The sequence below is a fragment of the Spea bombifrons genome, chromosome 1, assembly GCF_027358695.1.
Source record: "Spea bombifrons isolate aSpeBom1 chromosome 1, aSpeBom1.2.pri, whole genome shotgun sequence".
NCBI lineage: Eukaryota > Metazoa > Chordata > Amphibia > Anura > Pelobatidae > Spea > Spea bombifrons.
In genome coordinates, this window is record NC_071087.1 from 118294788 (window position 1) to 118314793 (window position 20006).

Genomic DNA, 20006 nt, shown 5'->3' on the forward strand with positions numbered 1-20006 from the left:
GCTCGATTATAAGACGACCCTGATTATAAAACGACCCCCCAAATCTTAATATTAATTTAGGAAAAAAAGAAAAAGCCTGAATATAAGACGACCCTATAGGAAAAAAGTTTTACCAGTAAATGTTAATTCATTTAAACACTTTTTTTAATAAAAGGTATGCTTGAGAAAAATATTTTGGTTTTATTTCCTTCTATTTTTCAACCTGCCCCCCAGTTATGCACATCTTCCCCAGAAGTGCCTTATACCCCCTATATGCCACTGTGCCCCATGATATGCCTTTTAAGCCTCTAAATGCCACAGTGCCCCATGATATGCCTTTTAACCCTATATGCCACTGTGCCCCATGATATGCCTTTTAACCCTATATGCCACTCTGGCACTTAGAGGGTTAAAAGGCATATTATGGGGAAGAGTGGCATATAGGGAGGTTTAAGGCATTTCAGGAGGCGGAGTGGCATTAAAGGGGTTAAAAGGCATTTCACAGAGCACTCTGCCTCCAGAAATGCCTTACACCCCCCATTTAACACTCCCCCTCCCTCCTCCAAACTTACCGGTGCTTCTGAGTTGGGGGGGGCGCATAACACAGGAGGGTCCAGGTCCCCTGCATCTGAGCCCCAGGTGCTTAGTCCGGACAGCATGTAGAGCTCCACGCGAATCGCGTAGAGCTCTACACGCTGCCCGGACTAAGCACCGGGGACTCAGAAGCACCGGTAAGTTGGAGGGGGCATAACACAGGAGGATGCAGGTCCCCTGCATCCTCCTGTGTTATACCCCCCCTCCAGCTTACCGGTGCTTCTGAGTCCCCAGTGCTTAGTCCGGGCAGCGTGTAGAGCTCTACGCGATTGTATCGTGTAGAGCGCTACGCGATTATATCGCGTAGAGCTCTTCACGCAGCCCGGACTAAGCACCGGGGACTCAGATGCACCGGTAAGTTGGGTCGGGGGTTAACACAGGAGGATCCAGGTCCCCTGCATCTGGGTCCCCAGATCGCGTAGAGCTCTACACGCAGCCCGGACTAAGCACCGGGGACTCAGAAGCACCGGTAAGTTGGGGGGGGGGTTAACACAGGAGGATCCAGGTCCTCTGCATCGCTGCGGGGGATCTGGATCTTAGTCTCATATTTGAGGTCTGATTATAAGACGACCCTGATTATAAGACGAGGGGTATTTTTCAGAGCATTTTCTCTGGAAAAAACCTCGTCTTATAATCGAGCAAATACGGTATATATATATATATATATATATATATATATATATATATATATATATATACAAACAAGCATTCATATCCACTTACGCTTACCTCTCATGCAGCTTTCTCAGTATGCGAGCAGCCTCAGTTTCACAGCAGGGTCAGGTGATGTAACATGACCCCAATACATTCCTGTCTCCCCATGCTTGTTTAAAATAAGTTAGAAAGGGCCTTTCAAGCAGGAAGCAGGGGTAGGCACCAATTTAAGCCACACTCCTTAACTCAGCAGCAATCACCATACCTGGTGATTGCCGGGTGAGCGCCGCTCCTCCGGTTCTCCGGGTCAAGACTCGAATCCCCCGGGTCGCAGGAGCGGGGTCTTGACACGCCCCGCTCCCCGACAATTTTCTTTTAAATGGGGGTGTTTCCTGCTGCCGTCACCGGGAACGCCCCAACGTCAGCAGGAACTCCCCTGACGTAAGCAGGAACGCCCTCGATGTCAGCGGGAACGCCCTCATTGTCAGCAGGAACTCCCATTAACGTCAGTGGGACCGTCCGCCGATGTCAGTGTGCAGTGCTGGCTGCTTCCTGCAAGGGAAGGCTCCGGGTGGCCGGAGCCCAGAAGTTCCCAGGTATGGCAATCACATGCTAGCAAAAATCAGTGTTCAGCTTCCATTGACTAGAATGTTAACTCTACTGGCCATGTGTAAGAAGCACACTGAGATATGCCCTCTGCTTTCAGTACAGGCAACGGAGGGGACACAAATGAAAAACTCCAATTACTAAAGAATGTCTGGACAAATCTGTGTGCCACCCCCCATAACCATGCATCAGGCTCCACACATAATCCTGCTGCCTCTCTCCTCCCTACACATAATAGTATGCAGCAGCCCCATTCCTCAACACAACACTACGTCAGTCTCCTTCCTTCTTGCACACAACATGGTGCGGCAGCCCTTCTCCTCACTGCACACAACAAAATCCTAGAGCCCCACTCCTCTTTTGCACAGTGCACTGTTCGACAGAGTCTTGTGAATTCTGGGTAACACTGGATAGGGCAGAAATGTCAAATAATTGTGTGCTTTACTTTAAACCCATCGGGATAGACGATTCTCATGGTGACAAAGGTTTTATATATACAGAGATAAAACAAAAGTTACAACAAAACAAACCAATCTTTCTTCAAATGTATTTTTTATAAAAACAAAATACAGAAAAATATTTTTCTATGTATATTATTTCAATTTTCCTTTTTCAATTGGGATTGAGCATTTTTCTGAAGTTACCACAGTAAATTAGTGCAAACTGTTGTATAAGAAACAAATGACAAGTCACATTGAAAAAATATTTGTCTGGAATGTAAAATTGTTAGCATTGAGTAGAAAACATGAGATTATAAAATCATCATATATACATTAGTAGCTGCCAACAAAAAACAGTTCTTTTTGGGACAGGTGTACAAGAAACAGGCCCTAAAAGGACCTCTTAAGAACTGTTTCTTGAAATAAAGCTCATACAATTCCTTCTCTTAACACTAGATGGCCTCACAGATCTTTTTTATTATGTATGCTTTATAATGCATGAAAAGAGCGTTTTTTTCTTAAATGAGAAAAATGCATTGTTTTGGACATGAACAAATGATCACATTGCAGACATACATTATAAAATGTCAAAATATATTTGCTCAACAGAACAATGAAAACCAAAAAAAATCATCTGATCATCTGTGCTAACATTATATCTAACCTACAAAATTCAGTAAGTAAAGAAAAAGATATCTGATATGTTAGACTTTCAGTTAAAGGTGTATTTAGAAAACATGTTGGGGTAGTCTATGTGGATCGGTTGTCAGTTTGTATCAGTTAATATCCCAATTCTGGGTCCACATAGCATTTCCAAGTCCATTGTCTAGTATCCAGTGGCTTTTCCCATCTTTCTGTGATCAGAATGGGCAAACAAGCAAACTCCTTCTTGGGAAACTCCTTGGACAACATTCATGAAAAAGGGGTTAACTTCAAGTTGATGGCCTCTTTCTTGAAGACCTCTTTGTACAGCCTGAAACATCCAAGATACAGATGTTAAGGCAAAGTTTGGTTATACAAATATTATTTTTTAATCAAGGACACTCCAATCACTGGACATCAGACCACAGTGAATATAAGCTACTTGTTGTTTCTTCATGCATGTTTTCTCACGACATTAAGTCGAATTGGCAAAGACTATACAACCATCTGTTTCCACAACAGATGTAGAACCTCACATTATTCTTAATTCTTCAAATCAAAATAGTAGGAATAATATTTGTTCGGGTACTATATTAAAATGTCACGGCATATCTCTAACCTTTTGGGAGTCTAGTCTTGGGGGTGATTGGCTGGGGAAGCAGCAGCGTATAATGTGGCAGGCACTCACTTTCCCATTCATGCATGCTCTGTGAAAAGCATCTGTGCACGCACAATAATCGGCAAGTTTTTGGGGTCCAAGAATAATTGAGTGTGGAGGGACAGAGCCTACAGAGAATGTAACAGTAGCACTAGGTGTTTTTCTCATAAAAAAATAAAAGCTCTACTGGGAAGTCCTTGTATCCTACCCACTTTAAATGACTTGTCTTCCCCAGGGGGGTAACTAGAAACCACAGAGCCCTTGTGGGAAAAACGTCCCTAACTTCACCCTCTAGCTCTCTAACACACTTACAGATACTTACTAACACATGTACACACACACACACATCCACTCTCAAACCACTTTTGTTAACACACACTCCATCTCCCACCACTTACAGATCCATGCTCACACACACAATTACACATCCATGCTCACTCACACACACACACCAACACATCCATGTTCATACACACAACTACACATTCATGCTCACACACTATTAGACATCCATGCTCACACATACTTGCACAACCATGCTCACACACAATTACACATCCATACTCACACACACAATTACACATCAATACATAGACATTCATGCTCACATAAATACAAACATACCCTCTCCCTTGTTCGCTCACTTACCTCTCACCGCACCAGCTGCTTGCACACTATGCACACATGTCTCCCTGTGCCAGTTCAAAATAACTTACAAAGGGCCCTTTCTAAACTATTTTGAACCGGTAGGAGGAGAAACAAGTGGTCGTAACCTGTAGTTACGCCACTAGTCTTACCTTATTAAAAGAAGGCTCAAAAGTGAGCTTGGTGCCATTAACAACATGGAGAATTGGAGTGGTGATGGCTTCTGTGAGGTTTAAGCCAAACCAAAGTTTATTCATTATGGCCTAAAAAAAGTGTTACAGGTTACATACGTACATGCTTCTTTATACAGAAAGCCCCCACGATATGATGCAACAGTACAGAGTGCCACACTTCCCTGCACATTCTCTCACTGACAATATGCAATCAGGCCCAACATGACAAGAACTGACAGGCAAGTACAGGAAACTTATCAAACGCAGGTATGGCTTGTGCAAACACTGACTGTCAGCCTAAACAAACCAAGCTGGAAGGAGCAGTCCTAACCATGCAGAACACAGGCTGGTATAATACAGCTAGAGCAAGTTCTTATTCTCATACATACACAGTATTGGAAGTTAATGTAAAGTGTAGACAGCATAATAGGTAAAATCAGTGCATTCGGGGGAAAAAAAACAATTATAGGTACCCTCATGTTAAAGTCAGTTTGAACTTGTAATCTGCTCACAGATACATCATTACTTACTAGTGCTGTAGCACTTGTGATCATACTTCCCCCAGACCCACCAATCACCAACTGAGACTTTGTGTTGTGAGACAGGAGGATGCTGGGAGACATGAAAGACGGTGGATGTTCCCCTAGTATACAAAGCATAAAAGTAATCAACAAGTGCTAATAAAGCACGACATCTAATGATGGTTAGTGCCAAATTGGTCTGTCTTGACATTGACATTCTACATGAGTCATATGCTGCAAATAGATTTAAATTACAAATAAGCATCTCACAATCTACCAACCACTTAGAGGTGACAAAGAAAGTTCTATCTCTCTGGTATTAATGCCCCACTTGATTACATAAAATGTTTCTGAATGTTTTCCCGAATAGGGAATCAGGGTGAGTGTTGCATATCTGGTGGACCTGCCCTCATATATAGCTTGGAAAGGAACTGTTGTCTTCACCCAACGCAACCATCTAAACTACTGTATTTGCTTGATTATAAAACGACCCTGATTATAAGACGACCCCCCAAAATCTGAATATTAATTTAGGAAAAAAAGAAAAAGCCTGAATATAAGACGACCCTATAGGAAAAAAGTTTTACCAGTAAATGTTAATTCATGTAAACTATTTTTTTTTAATAAAAGCTATGATTGAGAAAAATATTTTGTTTTTAATTCCTTTTATTTTCCAACCTGCCCCCCAGTTATGCACATCTGCCCCCAGGCTTGTCACTCTGCCCCATAAATGCCTTAAACCCCCTATATGCCACTGTGCCCCATGATATGCCTTTTAACCCTCCTCTAAATGCCCCTGTGCCCCATGATATGCCTTTTAAGCCCTTATGTGCCACACTGCCTCCAGAAATGCCTTATACCCCTATATGCCACTCTGTCATTTAGGGGGTTAAAAGGCATATTATGGGGCAGAGTGGCATATAGGGAGGTATAAGGCATTTCTGGAGGCAGAGCCTCCAGAAATGCCTTATGCCCCCCCATTTAACACCCCCCCAAAAAAAACTTACCGGTACTTCTGATTGTCCGGGCAGCCGGTTGACGTCTATGCGATTCGCGTAGGCAACTTCCGCTGCAGCCGGAAGGAGGTGCGGTTAGCAGCGGGGTTGTCTGCATCCATCGCGCAGACCTTCCCCAGCTGTCAGAGTTCCGCGGCCGCCCCAGTGAGGGGAACTCTGATCTCTGACAGCCGGGGAAGGTCTGCGTGATCGACGCAGACAACCCCCGCTGCTAACCGCACCTCCTTCCGGCTGCAGCGGAAGTTGTCTATGCGAATCGCGTAGACGTCAACCTGCTGCCCCGGCTACACAGCAGGGATTTGGAAGCACCGGTAAGTTGGGGGTGGCGGGTTTGGGGAGGGGAGACAGGAGGATCCAGGTCCCCTGCAGCGTTGTACACCCTTACCCTTACTTCAGCCGTGGCAATACATTTTTAAAAGAGATGTCTATAGCTAACAAAAGTTGCAAATATTAATTGGCCTTTTTTTTCTTGACGACTTAATGAAAAGTAAAAGGTATATATAAAATCCAAAGTGCTCAAAAAAGAGACAGAGACTGGAGAGAGACCAGGGTCGAGTATGCTCACCCTCATTGGGAGTCTGATTTTTAGGATAAATGGAGCAGAAATCTGCCAACTGGTTATTAAATATGATCCCAGTGCTGGGAGAATACACCATAGAACCAAATCTGAAAGAGAAAGGACAATTAGCAACACTTATTTTCTGGGTTACATAATCAATGCATGTTTTATCTATATACATCTATATATATCTTACATAAGATTAATTGAGCTGGTGACAGACACTGAGCTCCCATCACTGCTGATGACAGACAGATGAGATGTTCCATAAGTGTCCAAGTGTGGAACAGAGACATCATAATAACTGAGAGAGTTATTGCCAAAGGAACGAATCCGTCCACGTATGTTCTGCGCAAAGCTCTGGGAAAGCAGAGAGGCGGTAAACTGAAAAAAGAATACAACAGTAGATGAACATATATTGATAGGAAAGGTAAATAATCACTTTTTATTTCAACTTTATGTATTTTTAACCATGGGTGACTGCATGAAATACAACAATCCTGCTGTAAGAGCAATTGTTTGTAAGAGATATTTGGTTTAAAAGTAAAAAAAAAAATGCTTTAGTTTGTGTTTGGTGACATTTGTAGAAAAAGTATCAGTCGCACTTATTCAGTTCCTTGGTAAGCAATATAGCCATAAAAAAATTAGATAGGACTCGCCAAACTTGGGGTGCTGGACATAGTGGCCGGCTAAGCAATATATGGCCAAATAGTGTGACGGAATCCCTAATATGGTTTTATTTGAATGGTATTCACTGGAAATGTGCTGAGTTCTTGCTGTGTGTTATGTTGTTGTGTGACCCTCCCATCACACACAAACCTCATTAATGTTCCGAGTTTTCAGAGATTCTACTAGTCTTGCCTTCTGCCCATTAGCAAATTTAAAAGCTTCTGCAATTTTGTGATAAGTCTCTATTCGGGCATTGTCATCCTCCATGGAGTTTGCCGAAAAGTGATACCCTACAAAAAGTCAGATGCACCATATATTTTCATACTTTTTATTATAACAAAGAGCATACATCTGGCAACCCAATAAGTCTCTTGAATCTGAACATAGTTTCGACCTCAAGGCAGTTATGACCTGTGGATTATTAATAATTTACTGCAATGCATTGTTTTGACTTATTTTAACTGAGTTTTCTTATTTATTTTTTTAAAAATGTACATCTACACTGTAAGCTCCAACAAAGGCGGGATCAAGTTCACATTTTAGGGTGAAATTTTAAAGCTAAAACAACATTATGGCTGACTGCAACATAGCTACATTGAAAAGCTCATTCTCTCTATCGACCCAACCTAGTTGGAAGCGCTGAAACTTTTGAGGGTGAATATTCATGTCTTCATTAAATTATTTAATTCCATTTTTTTGTAGATGTAGCTGATTCCATATAAATATTACAACATGGGAACATAATGGCCTCCATTAACACTCATTTAAAATGCTAGCATTCATGATTCTGAGATAACTCAAAGTTCTTAAATACATTTTTGTAGGTACAAAAATATCTCTAGATGGCCGAAGAAATGGCAGACTCAATGTCATTAGACTGTGAACTATTAAACACATCAATCAAAATAACTGGATCAGTGCTACACATATTTTTTTTAATTATCTCAATAATTCTGATAATAAAAAAAAACATACATTAAGCTATTAGACATTTCCATTGATCAGAAAACAATGTTTGTGTTGCACAGTCAATCAATGCCAAAAAGGGGACCTTTACACAAAAGGTTAACCCTACAAGAAAATATCTGAAACATTTTGCAATTGTATTTTAAGTCTACCATAGACTGCATGTCACTGTGGAACCAAGTTACTCGTGTTCCTTTAAATACTTGCAACATAAATGAAATGTGCTATTCAATTCTATCAGCTTTTGTGTTGCATTAGGTTGAACAAAAAACAGTAGCTGTGGGCAACAGAGCTGGCCCTGGGCTCACAGTGCTGTCTTGTTCTCTTTTTCATTAACTTCCAAACTCTGCTGCCATTGCAAATGTTGGTTTAACTCTTATATGGGTTTCACTGATAAGCCGAGTTACGTTTATTACTTATAAACTAAAATGCAATACAACTAAAGCATTAAATTGTTAATTGGATAATTACTATAGTGGAGAAGGCTTGCTGATACAGTAACTCATCACATAAAGACAACCAAGATATGCCATGCTGTCAACTGCCCTTCCAACTAAAGAACAATAATACTCTTTTTGGACATTCTAGTGAATAGGTAATTCATCATATTGTTCAATATTAGAGCAACTGTTCTCTTACCCCTATAGGAAGCAGCTATATCTAGATGACTCCATCATTGGATAAGTCCCTCTAGAAACATTTTGGCAAATTTTATAACATGCATCAAGAGACTGGCAGCATTTTGGAACTTTGCCACAAGGGGTTTTAAAAATAACAAGCAGAGAGTAATGAAATCTTACCAGCAAGAACATTGAGGATGAAGCTGAGTAATGCGCCCCCTGCTGGTGGAGGAGCGGTGTAAAAGGTATAGTCACCCAAAGACAGGTTTAGGGCTTTCACTATTTCCACTTTGTAATTTTTGAAGTCATCCAGGGTCAGACTGCTACCTAATATAGCAAAACAAATTTGAAAACTCATTAGAAAAGAAACCTATATAGCCAGCTATGTGTAATTGTATGGGCATAATGTGCACCAACAATAAAAAAATCATGGTGCACTTTAGTAGTACATATGTTAAGGTGATGATATTTTTACTTCAAATCTTCTTCTCCTGTAAAGCTAGTCCACATATCCAAGCGTCTCAGTGGAATCATATTTTCTTCCAGCCACACACTTGCTAACTATCCAACACCTACCTTACCATCAGAAAGCATCCTTTTGAGGAATTTTTCTCTTTTACTTGCACTCAATGACAGAATGCATGACATAGAGGTCAAACGGTAAAATCAGATTTTTAATTTTCACATGCAGTTGCCTGACGTTGGTTCATTTAACATGTGAAAAAAATAGCTTTTCGTGAGATACAAATATTTTGTTTATAAAATCCTCATCACCTTTTGTTTCTGTAAGTCCCATTGTTATGTTATATACTACTTGTCATGTCCTGTTTACCCTTTGTACAATGCTGCAGAATATGATGGCGCTATATTAAACAATAAATAATAATATAAAATCTTAAGCGCCACACAAAGAATGAATGTGTGTCTTTATTTATTTAGTAGCAATCTTTCAGAGACAGAGCAGGAGACTGAAACTGCTGTTGTCTTTCCATCAAGTGGTATAGAATCTGCCAGAGAATGACCAACCAAAAGATATCAGATATCCAATTATTGGACAATTATTGGGGTAGTAAATTAGTATTCAGATTTGGAAACACTCACCTTGGGCCTGCAGGTCCTTTAGCATTTTCTCTGCTATGATACCCTGGTAGAAAGCGTCTGCTCCTTCATCTGCCACAGTACTCAGAGTTTGTCCAAGCTGGGTGAAATTCACAGCATCTCCATACTTCAACACTTCTCCGTCCTTACAAAACAGCTGGCTGAGAGACAGACACATCTTGATACGTTTCAGACAGAAATGTGCCTAACATGTGTTGGGTGACCACAATATCAATTATATATATACACATGGAAAATGTAAGACGCCAATTCCTTAAATTGCAATACACAAGAAACCAGCATACAGCACGCAGTGTGTTATATGGGTTGTGATCTACAGACTATTTAGGTAGAGATTTACTCCAGGGTGCCAAGTAACCATCTTGCTGAATTAGCATTAAATACAATTTTAGTTAATATCCCCAAGGATAATTTTCTTTTCTGTCTGTGCATCATCATGTTTCAATGTCACGTGATAAAAACCATTATATGAATCTCAATAGGATGCACCTCTGTAAGTGCCGGCAGGGTACACCTTACCTCTTACTTACCACACTGAGCTATTCTGAAGAAGTTTTTTAATAAGGTTGTACTCCAGGTACTTGCTCAAGACTGGTTGAACTTTTAACCCTTCTTTTACCAGTTTAATTGTTGGTTCAAAAAGTGTTTTCCACGGTAAACGTCCATGTCTTTGGTGGGCTGCTTCATATCCCCTGAGCTCCCCAGGAACCCCAATCCATTGGACCCCTGTTACCCAATATAACAACAGATATTGTCAAATTCAAAACGCCTCAGTTAAAAAAACGCAATTGCATCAAAATCAACATGCACACAGAAATGTATTGCTGTCAGAAATGATATCAGTGGAACAGATTTTGTATTATTTTGAAGCATTAACTATATAAAATTTTGAAAAAACTTTCAAGACACAATTAACCTAATAATTCAAATATGTATCTTTACTATTCTAAAAGAACTGCAGTCCTAATCCAAGTGTTCACGGATTGCTTCCCTCATAAACATTAGCTTTCCCCTTTGCTTACGTTGGTACCTTCCACTGTGTAGTGAGAATTTGTGCTGATGCCAGGGCACCAGTAGATTCAGATCGAAACCCATATTAATGTGCGAAATGCACTAGGAATGCTTACTGGCCCATACTGGCCATCAGGCAAACTGGGCAAATAGCCAGTGGACCGGTGTCTGAGAGCACTGCAAAACTGTAAAAACGTAGAATCTAGCTACATGTATCCAGCACGTGGCTGCATGTATGCCATTGTATCAGCCACTGGTTCTAATGTCCCAGAGCCAATTTTAATCACCAGTCTGGACCTGAATGAGATGTGTCTTGGTTAACATGGCCGAAGTGGTCACTCTAGGTCACTTACAGTATTGTATACTGTCAGTGACCTAGAGTGACCACTTCGGCCATGTTAACCAAGACACATCTCATTTTTGTATGTTGCTGACTAGCAACACGGTATGTATAACTGAGTAACAGATTCCATTCCATGAGTTTATATCTTCCACATACTGCAGAGCTACACTTAACATGTGCAGACCTGTAAAAATGTGATGTGTTCTTGAAACATGGTTGATGAAGCATGACTCTACTGTGCTCATTCATGCCATACCTTGTTCTTTAAAAAGAGAGTCATTCACTTTTCACCTGGATTTGGGTCACGTTTACTAAGTAAGACACACTCACTCAGTCTTTAAATCACCAAATATCCCTCTTTTCTAGGGATTTTGGGTGGGCATGAGTCTATCACAGTGTTCTGCAATCCTATCCAATGTGTATAGTAACTATGTTTCTGAAATTGTTCTAAATGTCTAATTCAGTTACATAAAGTCCTAAACTATAAATAATGGGTCACAAATTCTACACCCCTGGGCACATGTCTAGCCACACTTAAAAGTAAAGCGTGGCATTTCAAATGTTGGAAGCTACGCTGAAAAATTCTCGTAAAGTCTCCGTAAAATTCCAAAACACATTCAAAAACACTTTTACGATAATTGGGAAATCACATTTTACTATAAATCCCAGTAAACATTTCTAATCCACAATTTATCAAAAATACATGTAATTCTCCCTTGAGTGCATGACCCATCTTATTTGCACACCAGTTGTTATTTACAAAGAGCAGCTCAGCGACCAATTTAAAGGTCCAATAAGCAGGGGCAACTGATGGAATGAACAACTTTTCGATCCTTCTGCCAGAAATTCTTGTTAGAGATTCCATCATTTTGTTATCATATAATTGGAAATGATGTGGTAAGCAGAATTAGAGATACCATAAAACCACTGCATGCAATGCTCACCTAATTTCATGGAGCCACCTCTTGTACAATGCTCCATGAAGTCTGGGATGATCCTGCTGGGGACTCTTTCTCGAGCATTGATAACTTCGACTTTTCCTGGGGTTGAGAGACACATTAATAGGGACAGATCACTTCTCTACAATGCCCCTAAACCAAAAGATCGAATGCCCTTGAAACACAAACATACTAGGGATCCTTGATTCCCTGACTGTACAAACGTCCTGTTTTAATTAACACATACCTGTGGAAGCATTGTATATGGTGAAGATAACACCTCCTCCAAGCCCCATGCTCTGAGGGTGCATTACCGAGGTGCACAGCAGGGCTGCAATAGCCCCATCCACAGGAGACCCACCTTGCTTTAATATATCTCTGTGTGAAGGAGGAACATAATCTATAATATCACTTTACGTGTCATTTGATAATAACAAAGCATTGTGAGAGTTCACTGCTGTATATGTCTAGTTAACTTACTAAGCCAAACAAGAACTCAGCAAAACCAAAGAAAATGATAATTGATGTTTTCTTCTTACTTGACAGGAGCTAAAATTCCAGCAACATTAAGCATAACTTAGCATTAAAATTGAACTTTGCAATGTAAAGCGAAGTTATTGTGAGAATGTGTAGAGCACAGCGAGGAAAGTTCACATGATTTACACAATCATAACGATAAACTTTTTTCAAGAAGTTACTTTACCATGTACAGAATTATAAGAAATCCGGGGGATTCATTCGTACTAGAAATAACGTGACTTGTATGACTACAAGGACAAGAGCATTTCTACACCTTCAATTTCCCTTTTCTTAGTGTACTCACACAAATTATATACATTTTGTGGACAAATAGGGTTTTCTTGATAAACTGTATTAATCTATATAATTCCTCATTTAGTATGAAAAAATTATATAAAAAGTGATTTTTATAAAAGTTTTACCTATAAATTGTACACAGTGCAAATGAGAAATAAACCCCCCACATTTATTGAGATACCACTCCTGAGTTTGGATACACCTCACATGCCCAGGATTTTCAGTTATTTTAGCAGTTATAGGGCATTTGTTTTAAGACTTTAATATTTACAAAATTGTTACTCTGGGGCTGGGCCCCAACTCACAGATCTCAAAACCACTACCTGTTTCTAAAGCATAGACAATCCAGGATATTGCACGATTGCCATTTTTACATAGTTGGCAATTCACTTCCCCGCTACCCTCATCCAAAACCAGTGGTCAAAAAAATTACAAAATGGTACAAGTTTTTTTCACTTTTTATTTTTACACTTTTAAAACGTTTTAAATATTTTTTTTAATAAATATATATTTTTTAAAAATATTGTTTGTATATTTTGTTGCACTTCTCACTAGATATACATATGGTCCTACTTCACCTACCACGTATATTGGGTTTGTATTCCAAATTGTGGTTGTTACATGTTGCATTGTGTGCAATTGTTATATTGTTATTTATTTTTTTCTTTTTAGACAAAACATTAATTGAACTCTCTATTTTGTTAAGTGTGTCAATGGTGGCTACACATTGTTCTTTTTATTGGATCTACATTGATTATCTTATGTCACATTTGTCGCACAATTGCATTTTAAGTTGAGACATGGTGTATACTTCTATATACATATAGAAAGCCTTAAAAACTACATATTTAATACTATATTCATAATAACATCTATATCCACACAGTTATTGCCAGACATGAGTAGTTTCAGAAAATTAACGCCTATATCATCAGACATTACACAGTACACACACACGCACAATCACACGCAGTAAGTTTCTTACACTGAAGAAGAGACTTGGCTAATCAGGAGAGGCTTCTGAACTCTCAGCCAATCAGGAGAATTGAGAAGTCTCCCCTGATTGGTGGAAGCATCCTTCACTCAGAGCTCTCATTCACTCGCTCAGAGGCTGGCTGGGACCCAAGACAGAAAGCCACGCTTTGGCAAAGGGTGAGAGCAGAGGCTTGACCATTTTGATGAAGCGAAACCTTCTCTGTGCTCCGTGCTCCAGATGTTATGTTATTGATTTATTATACATTCTATATTTTGAATAAGAAGCTAACTTCAGCAGCTACAGCATGGTACCACTGCTTCAGAAAAAAAAACATATCCGCAGAACTATTGTATAATAGTACAAAACATATAATTGATCAGGGATGAATACTCCACACACCAGTTTCATAAATACAATAATAATGCCTTGCAGTCTGCACTTACCTTCCAATACTAGAACAGACAGCAGAATCTGCAGCAACAGCTCCATGCAGGAAGCCCCCATAGCACCCAGTTCTCTGAGGCCTCAGTACAAGCAAGAGGGTGACTGTGACTCCGAGGAGGACCACTATCACACAGGATACCAGAAAACACCACACACCACGAGAAGCAGCCATCCTACCAGGACCTCCTCTCTGACTGTCCCAGCTTCTAAAAGAAACTTTATCTTTAAAACTGATATTATCCTTGGGTTTGGATAGCTTCTGTCATAGTTTACAGAAGTGCACGCCTCTCCTTACATATCCTTTTTTTCAGTTATATGATCTTGTGCTAGCTGACAGCCCTCACAGCTCCTCTTATCCAGTCAGTGCATGTGTCCCATGCTTATCATTTACACCAGGTTTTCATGTGACTTAAGAGAATAGCAAGCTGTCCCCCCCTCTATCCTCTCCACTCCCCTTCTGGCACTGATAGTACATGGAATGGGGGCATGTCCAAACTTGGTGAGACCTCTCTGTCTTAATGTCTGCAATACAGTCCTCTGTCCAAAATCTACACATGCATGGAGTAAACGATCAATAAACACAAAAAATATAATGAAATCAATAACATTGGGAAATGATGGTAGTTTCCCAACCAAAACAAAGTACCATTAAAGTATTAATCATAAAACTTCATCACTGCTTCTCATTAGACCAGAGCATCTGTAATGTGTTATGTGCTTAAGCCAAAAATACCACATTAAAAACATTTGTCCTCATCCCAACCACTGAAATTAAGGTTAAACCATTTGATAAAGAAGCACAACAAACATAACATAACACCATGTAAGATATAATAATTAAAAAAAAAATACATTTTTCACTTTTTGTTTGCATGAAGGAGGTCATAAATCAAGTACTTATGAGGTCCACACCAGCAATGAAAGCAGCTCAATTCTTTATTTGTAGTTACACTTACTGTAATTAGTGCTCTAGCACCTATTTAACCACCAGAGGTGTCGGGCATGGCAGAATTCCTAGCATGCAACTTGATTTTTGCTGGGCCTGACATTGGCGACAACATGTAACTGCCACGAGAGTAAAATGTTAAAAATGTAAGAGCTCAGTGTTTCCTCACAATTACTTACCAGGAACCAACAGCCATTTCTAGGTTCTAAAAAGATCCGGCAAAATGCGCTACATTCATTGTGAAATGTGCCACACAATTAGCAAAATAAATATTCCCAAAGCCTTAAATATTCAGCTGCTTTTCAATTTACTAATAAGGTTATATCAAAGCTGTGCCACTTGTATTGCGGGCCGTCTGCAGGAAGTCTGTCACCGCAGTGTCCTTTGCAGCTGGAAGGGGGCAGTTGACATTAGATCTAACACCTAGTCACTCTAATACTGTACACTGACATACACTCACAGCTTTTCTTCTACCTCCCTCACAGTTCTCCCTCCCTTTCTCACCTACCCTTCCTCGTCTTGCCTCTCATCGAGGCTTTATGTTCAGTGCAACTTGCTTGCTCTTTAGAGCTTCTACATTTCTACTGTGGACTCATGTAACGTATGTTACATGAGCCTGCCGGGCACGTTGCTTACCTGGAGTGGTCCTTTTCTGAGTGCTGGAGCGGTGAGTGACCGGATCACTGTGTCAGTGGGCTACAGTAAACAGCTTCTAACTTTGGCTGCCAAAAGGGTAGTTTAATGGGACTTTAACACACTATTCACAAGGATCTTCTGACGTCTACTAATTGCTACCAGTTGTAAATTCTGTCCACAATCATTTTTATATAGACTGAATTTACATGTGCAACTGAGAGGAAATTTATTTTACTAGTTCAATCAGTTCCCACTAATTGTTAAGTGTTTAATGTTTATTTGAATTAGTGCTTAATCTTCAAAGGAATTTGATCTCATTTAGAAAAGCAGCTTTCTTATAAATTCCACACAGCTTAACAGATCAGCCTCTTAGACACACAAGTGCCAGTCCTAGACACAGTTTGGGTATAGACAGTGCAGTAGTTTTATACGATCAGGGCATCTCACGGCTGGTTTAAAGATCTGTACTGGCAGACCTCATTTATGTTCATTGTGTTTTCTTCTCTTCAAATCCTGCAGGGCCCATTAGCATGGGATTGGTCTTGCTCCATGCGGCCACTCACTGGTCATATACCCTGCCAATTGCCACCCTAGGTGTTTGCTTATTGGGGAACTGGTCCTTCTTTGTTGGTGCTTTTTTCATAGAGTCTGTTCTTTGCCACGTGTCCCTTATCCATTTTTCCAGTGTTTGCAGTACTCTTGTAGAAAAAAATATATAGTTACAAAATAGAAATCAGGAAACATGCAAAGAGATGGTACCAGGGCAAATGGTAATTGTCAAGGTTGCACAGTCTAGAGCTGCCTCCTTCATATTCTATACAGAGATTTTATTTTATATGACTAGACAGTCCTTAAAGGATGCACAAGAACCTTCCCAGCTCTACCTGGTTCTACAGAGTAAATCATACTCTTTCTCAATAGGGACATCATGGCAGGTGGAACCCTACTTCACTAAATAGATGTTCAGTTAATAATAAGTCAAACCTCCCAGGTGTACAATCCCACCACATGTAAAGAAAGAAATTGTGAAAATAAAACTGAAGGATATCACTTTTTATAATTCCAGAAAGGTTCCATGTTTCATAATATCAAACATGTCAACATATTCTGGTCAATCATTTTATTGATGCATTTTTTGATATTAAGATGATATAATCAGTATTGGTGATTTTTGTAAGCAATATTCAAGTAATTACCGTATTTGCTCGATTATAAGACGACCCTGATTATAAGACGACAAAATATTAATTTAGGAAAAAAACAAAAAGCCTGAATATAAGACTACCCTATAGGAAAAAAGTTTTACTAGTAAATATTAATTCATGTAAACTAATTTTCATATTTAATAAAAGCTATGATTGAGAAAAATATATTTTTTATTTCCTTTTATTTGCCAACCTGCCCCCCAGTTATGCACATCTGCCCCTAGGCTTGCCACTCTGCCCCCAGAAATGCCTTATACCCCCTTTATTTGCCACTCTGCCCCATGATGTGCCTTTTAACCCTCTATATGCCACTCTGCCTCCAGAAATGTCTTATACCCTCCTATATGCCACTGTGCCCCATGATATGCCTTTTAACCCCCTATATGCCCCTCTGCCCCATGATATGCCTTAAAATAATATGCCTGTTAAAAGGCATATCATGGGGCTGAGTGGCATATAGGGGGTTAAAATGCATTTCTGGAGATATATATATATATATATATATATACTGCTAACAGCAATCACACTCCTATCAAGCCAAGGCAGCCTATGCCATGCTACCACCCCCACCCCCCTTACACATCCATGCTATCACACACACACTCATTCACAAACATTTAAATACTCATTCATTCCATTAATCACACATACACACAAGCTCAACCCCCCCCAACCCCTTACCTGAACTGCAGATCTCCCACTCGCAGACTTCTGCAGGGGCCCGGCTGTGCGAGCAACTTCTCTGGCCCCGCCCCCAGAGGAAGGAGGGGGGAGGTAGAGTTATGTGAGGACTGTGCTAGCTTCCTGTTTCCTGCTGCTAATAGCAGAGACGCTGCTCGCGATCAAAGCTCGGTAAGCAGCGCGGCCGAAGCAGAATGAGGTCTGATTAGAAGACGACCTTGATTATAAGACGAGGGGTATTTTTCAGAGCATTTGCTCTGGAAAAAACCTCGTCTTACAATCGAGCAAATACGGTAATTACCGGTAAATTTGGTGGATAATTTAAACATTCATTTAGAGATTGACATCAATCATTTATAGATGCAAACATTATGATTAGGATTTTTGACAATTACACCAACAGCTACACTGATAGACTGGGGATGATGTACATACAGCAGAGGTTGGATACACATCCAAGTATGCCGCCCTACCGGTCCATAGATATGCAGACTTGGTGTGGCCAGTCTTGGCCTCCGCATTTCATTCCAGTTCTGCTTTTTACTGCCTGTTCCCAGTGGACCTAATTATAAATTAAATCTATAGATGTATAAAAAAGAAAGTCTATTGGAACCAAAGGCGAAAACAAAATACTAGCCTATACATTTCTAACCTATATTATTCTATACAGCATTTTAAGTTCAAGTTGATGTAAAATAAATTAGTACTGCAGTACTAAATAATATCTTTTTATTGGGCAAACATTTAATTTCAAGGATGAGCTTCCGAAAGTATCAACCTTTCAAGTCAAAAGCAAAACTAACCACAAAACATCTAAGTTAGTATGAAAAGGATGTGGAGCGATATGTGAACTAAGAGGGAATAAGACATGATATTTAAACACAGTGAAGGGTGTTAAATGAGGCTGTATAAACTGTGTATTCTTGAAGTTCCCCTTCAGGGCTTTTGTTTTGAGGTTCTCAATGGAGTAGTATTTCTGGGTGAAGTAGGTTTGCCAAAGAAAAATGAAAGACGATTGAGAGGAGAGAATGAGACAAAGAGATACAAATTAGAAAAGAAGAGGAAACAGAAAGAAGAGAAGAGAGACAAAAGACAGAGATGAGAGACAAGAGGCATGAGAAAAGGTGGAAGAGAGACAAGAAAGAAAATAGCACAATGATAGGAGGGAAGGAAAGAGAAGAGAAAAAAGAAGGATGTGATGAAAGAAAAGAAGAAATAAGAGAGTAGAGACATTTGAAAGGAGAGACACACAATTACTGTATATAATAGCACAAACGTACCTTATTATGATCTGTCAGAATCAGAGATTCTGATTATTCTTCTGCCCAAACACTAAACTGGACCACATACAATATATTCTGACCTGAAAGAATTCTGTAGGAGAAATGCAAAGAAAAACACTACAACAGCAATGGATTATACCACAAGAAAAAAGAATACATATGTGACTCCAAAACCAGAACGGAGGTTTCAGACAGCCACCCAGACAGAAAATTGTCTATAGAACATTGCTAAATGAACTAACACATATTGAATATGGCACCAAAGAGGGACCACTCCATTGCGAACATCAATTTAAAATACTGAAGGCAATCTTCAAGAATACACAAGCCAGAAAAACATTTGAAATAAAGATAATTATCCATATTATTATTATTATCTTTTATTTACGCAGCGTTTAATACAATACATAAATTCAAGGGATATGACAAGACAAGAATTGACAGACTGAGGCAAACCGATACATTAGGTGGAGAGAGCCCTGCTCCCAAGCTTACAATCTAGAGATTCGAACCAAAAACACTGGATTAAACGTTGACAAACGTGGTTCTATCACACTACCAGGACTTCATAAAACATTTAAAGATATATGTGCGAGTCATATTATAACAATGCCGTTATCAATCTCATTCCATTTTTACTCTCACTATTGTAATGGTAAATACATAATCTGCTAGCATTTGCTATAAATGTAGTGCAATTACACTGGAATTCAAAAGTAGAAGATGTGAGGGAAAAGGGTCGATTGCGCAGGTATTGAGGTGAGGGACACCAAAAACCTTGTTAGAGGCGAAAGGACCAAAGCAGCTGAGAGTGGCTGCTGGCAAGGAATATGTACTGTGGAAGTAGCATCCTTATGGAAGATGTT

General features: G+C 39.7%; 1 protein-coding gene across 1 annotated transcript; it reads right to left on the reverse strand.

Moving 5' to 3' along the window:
• Positions 1 to 2943: 2943 nt before the first annotated feature.
• Positions 2944 to 14656, reverse strand: GGT5 (gamma-glutamyltransferase 5). Its single transcript, XM_053470416.1, has 12 exons — positions 14389 to 14656; positions 12401 to 12531; positions 12160 to 12255; positions 10392 to 10587; positions 9844 to 10001; positions 8923 to 9069; positions 7307 to 7446; positions 6684 to 6871; positions 6494 to 6594; positions 4922 to 5034; positions 4371 to 4481; positions 2944 to 3246 (listed from the first exon to the last, which is right to left on the reverse strand). Exons 1-12 carry the CDS (start codon positions 14559 to 14561, stop codon positions 3100 to 3102), a joined length of 1701 nt encoding a protein of 566 aa, XP_053326391.1. The 5' UTR covers positions 14562 to 14656; the 3' UTR covers positions 2944 to 3099.
• Between the last annotated feature and the right edge of the window lie 5350 nt (positions 14657 to 20006).

Coding starts and splice junctions, on each gene's coding strand:
- GGT5 (XM_053470416.1), bottom strand. CDS start 14,561: ATGGCTGCTTCTCGTGGTGTGTGGTGTTTTCTGGTATCCTGTGTGATA. Junction 10,588..12,159: donor AGGTGGCTCCATGAAATTAG/GTGAGCATTGCA, acceptor ATTGGGTAACAG/GGGTCCAATGGATTGGGGTT. Junction 4,482..4,921: donor TCACAAGTGCTACAGCACTA/GTAAGTAATGAT, acceptor CACTTTTTTTAG/GCCATAATGAATAAACTTTG.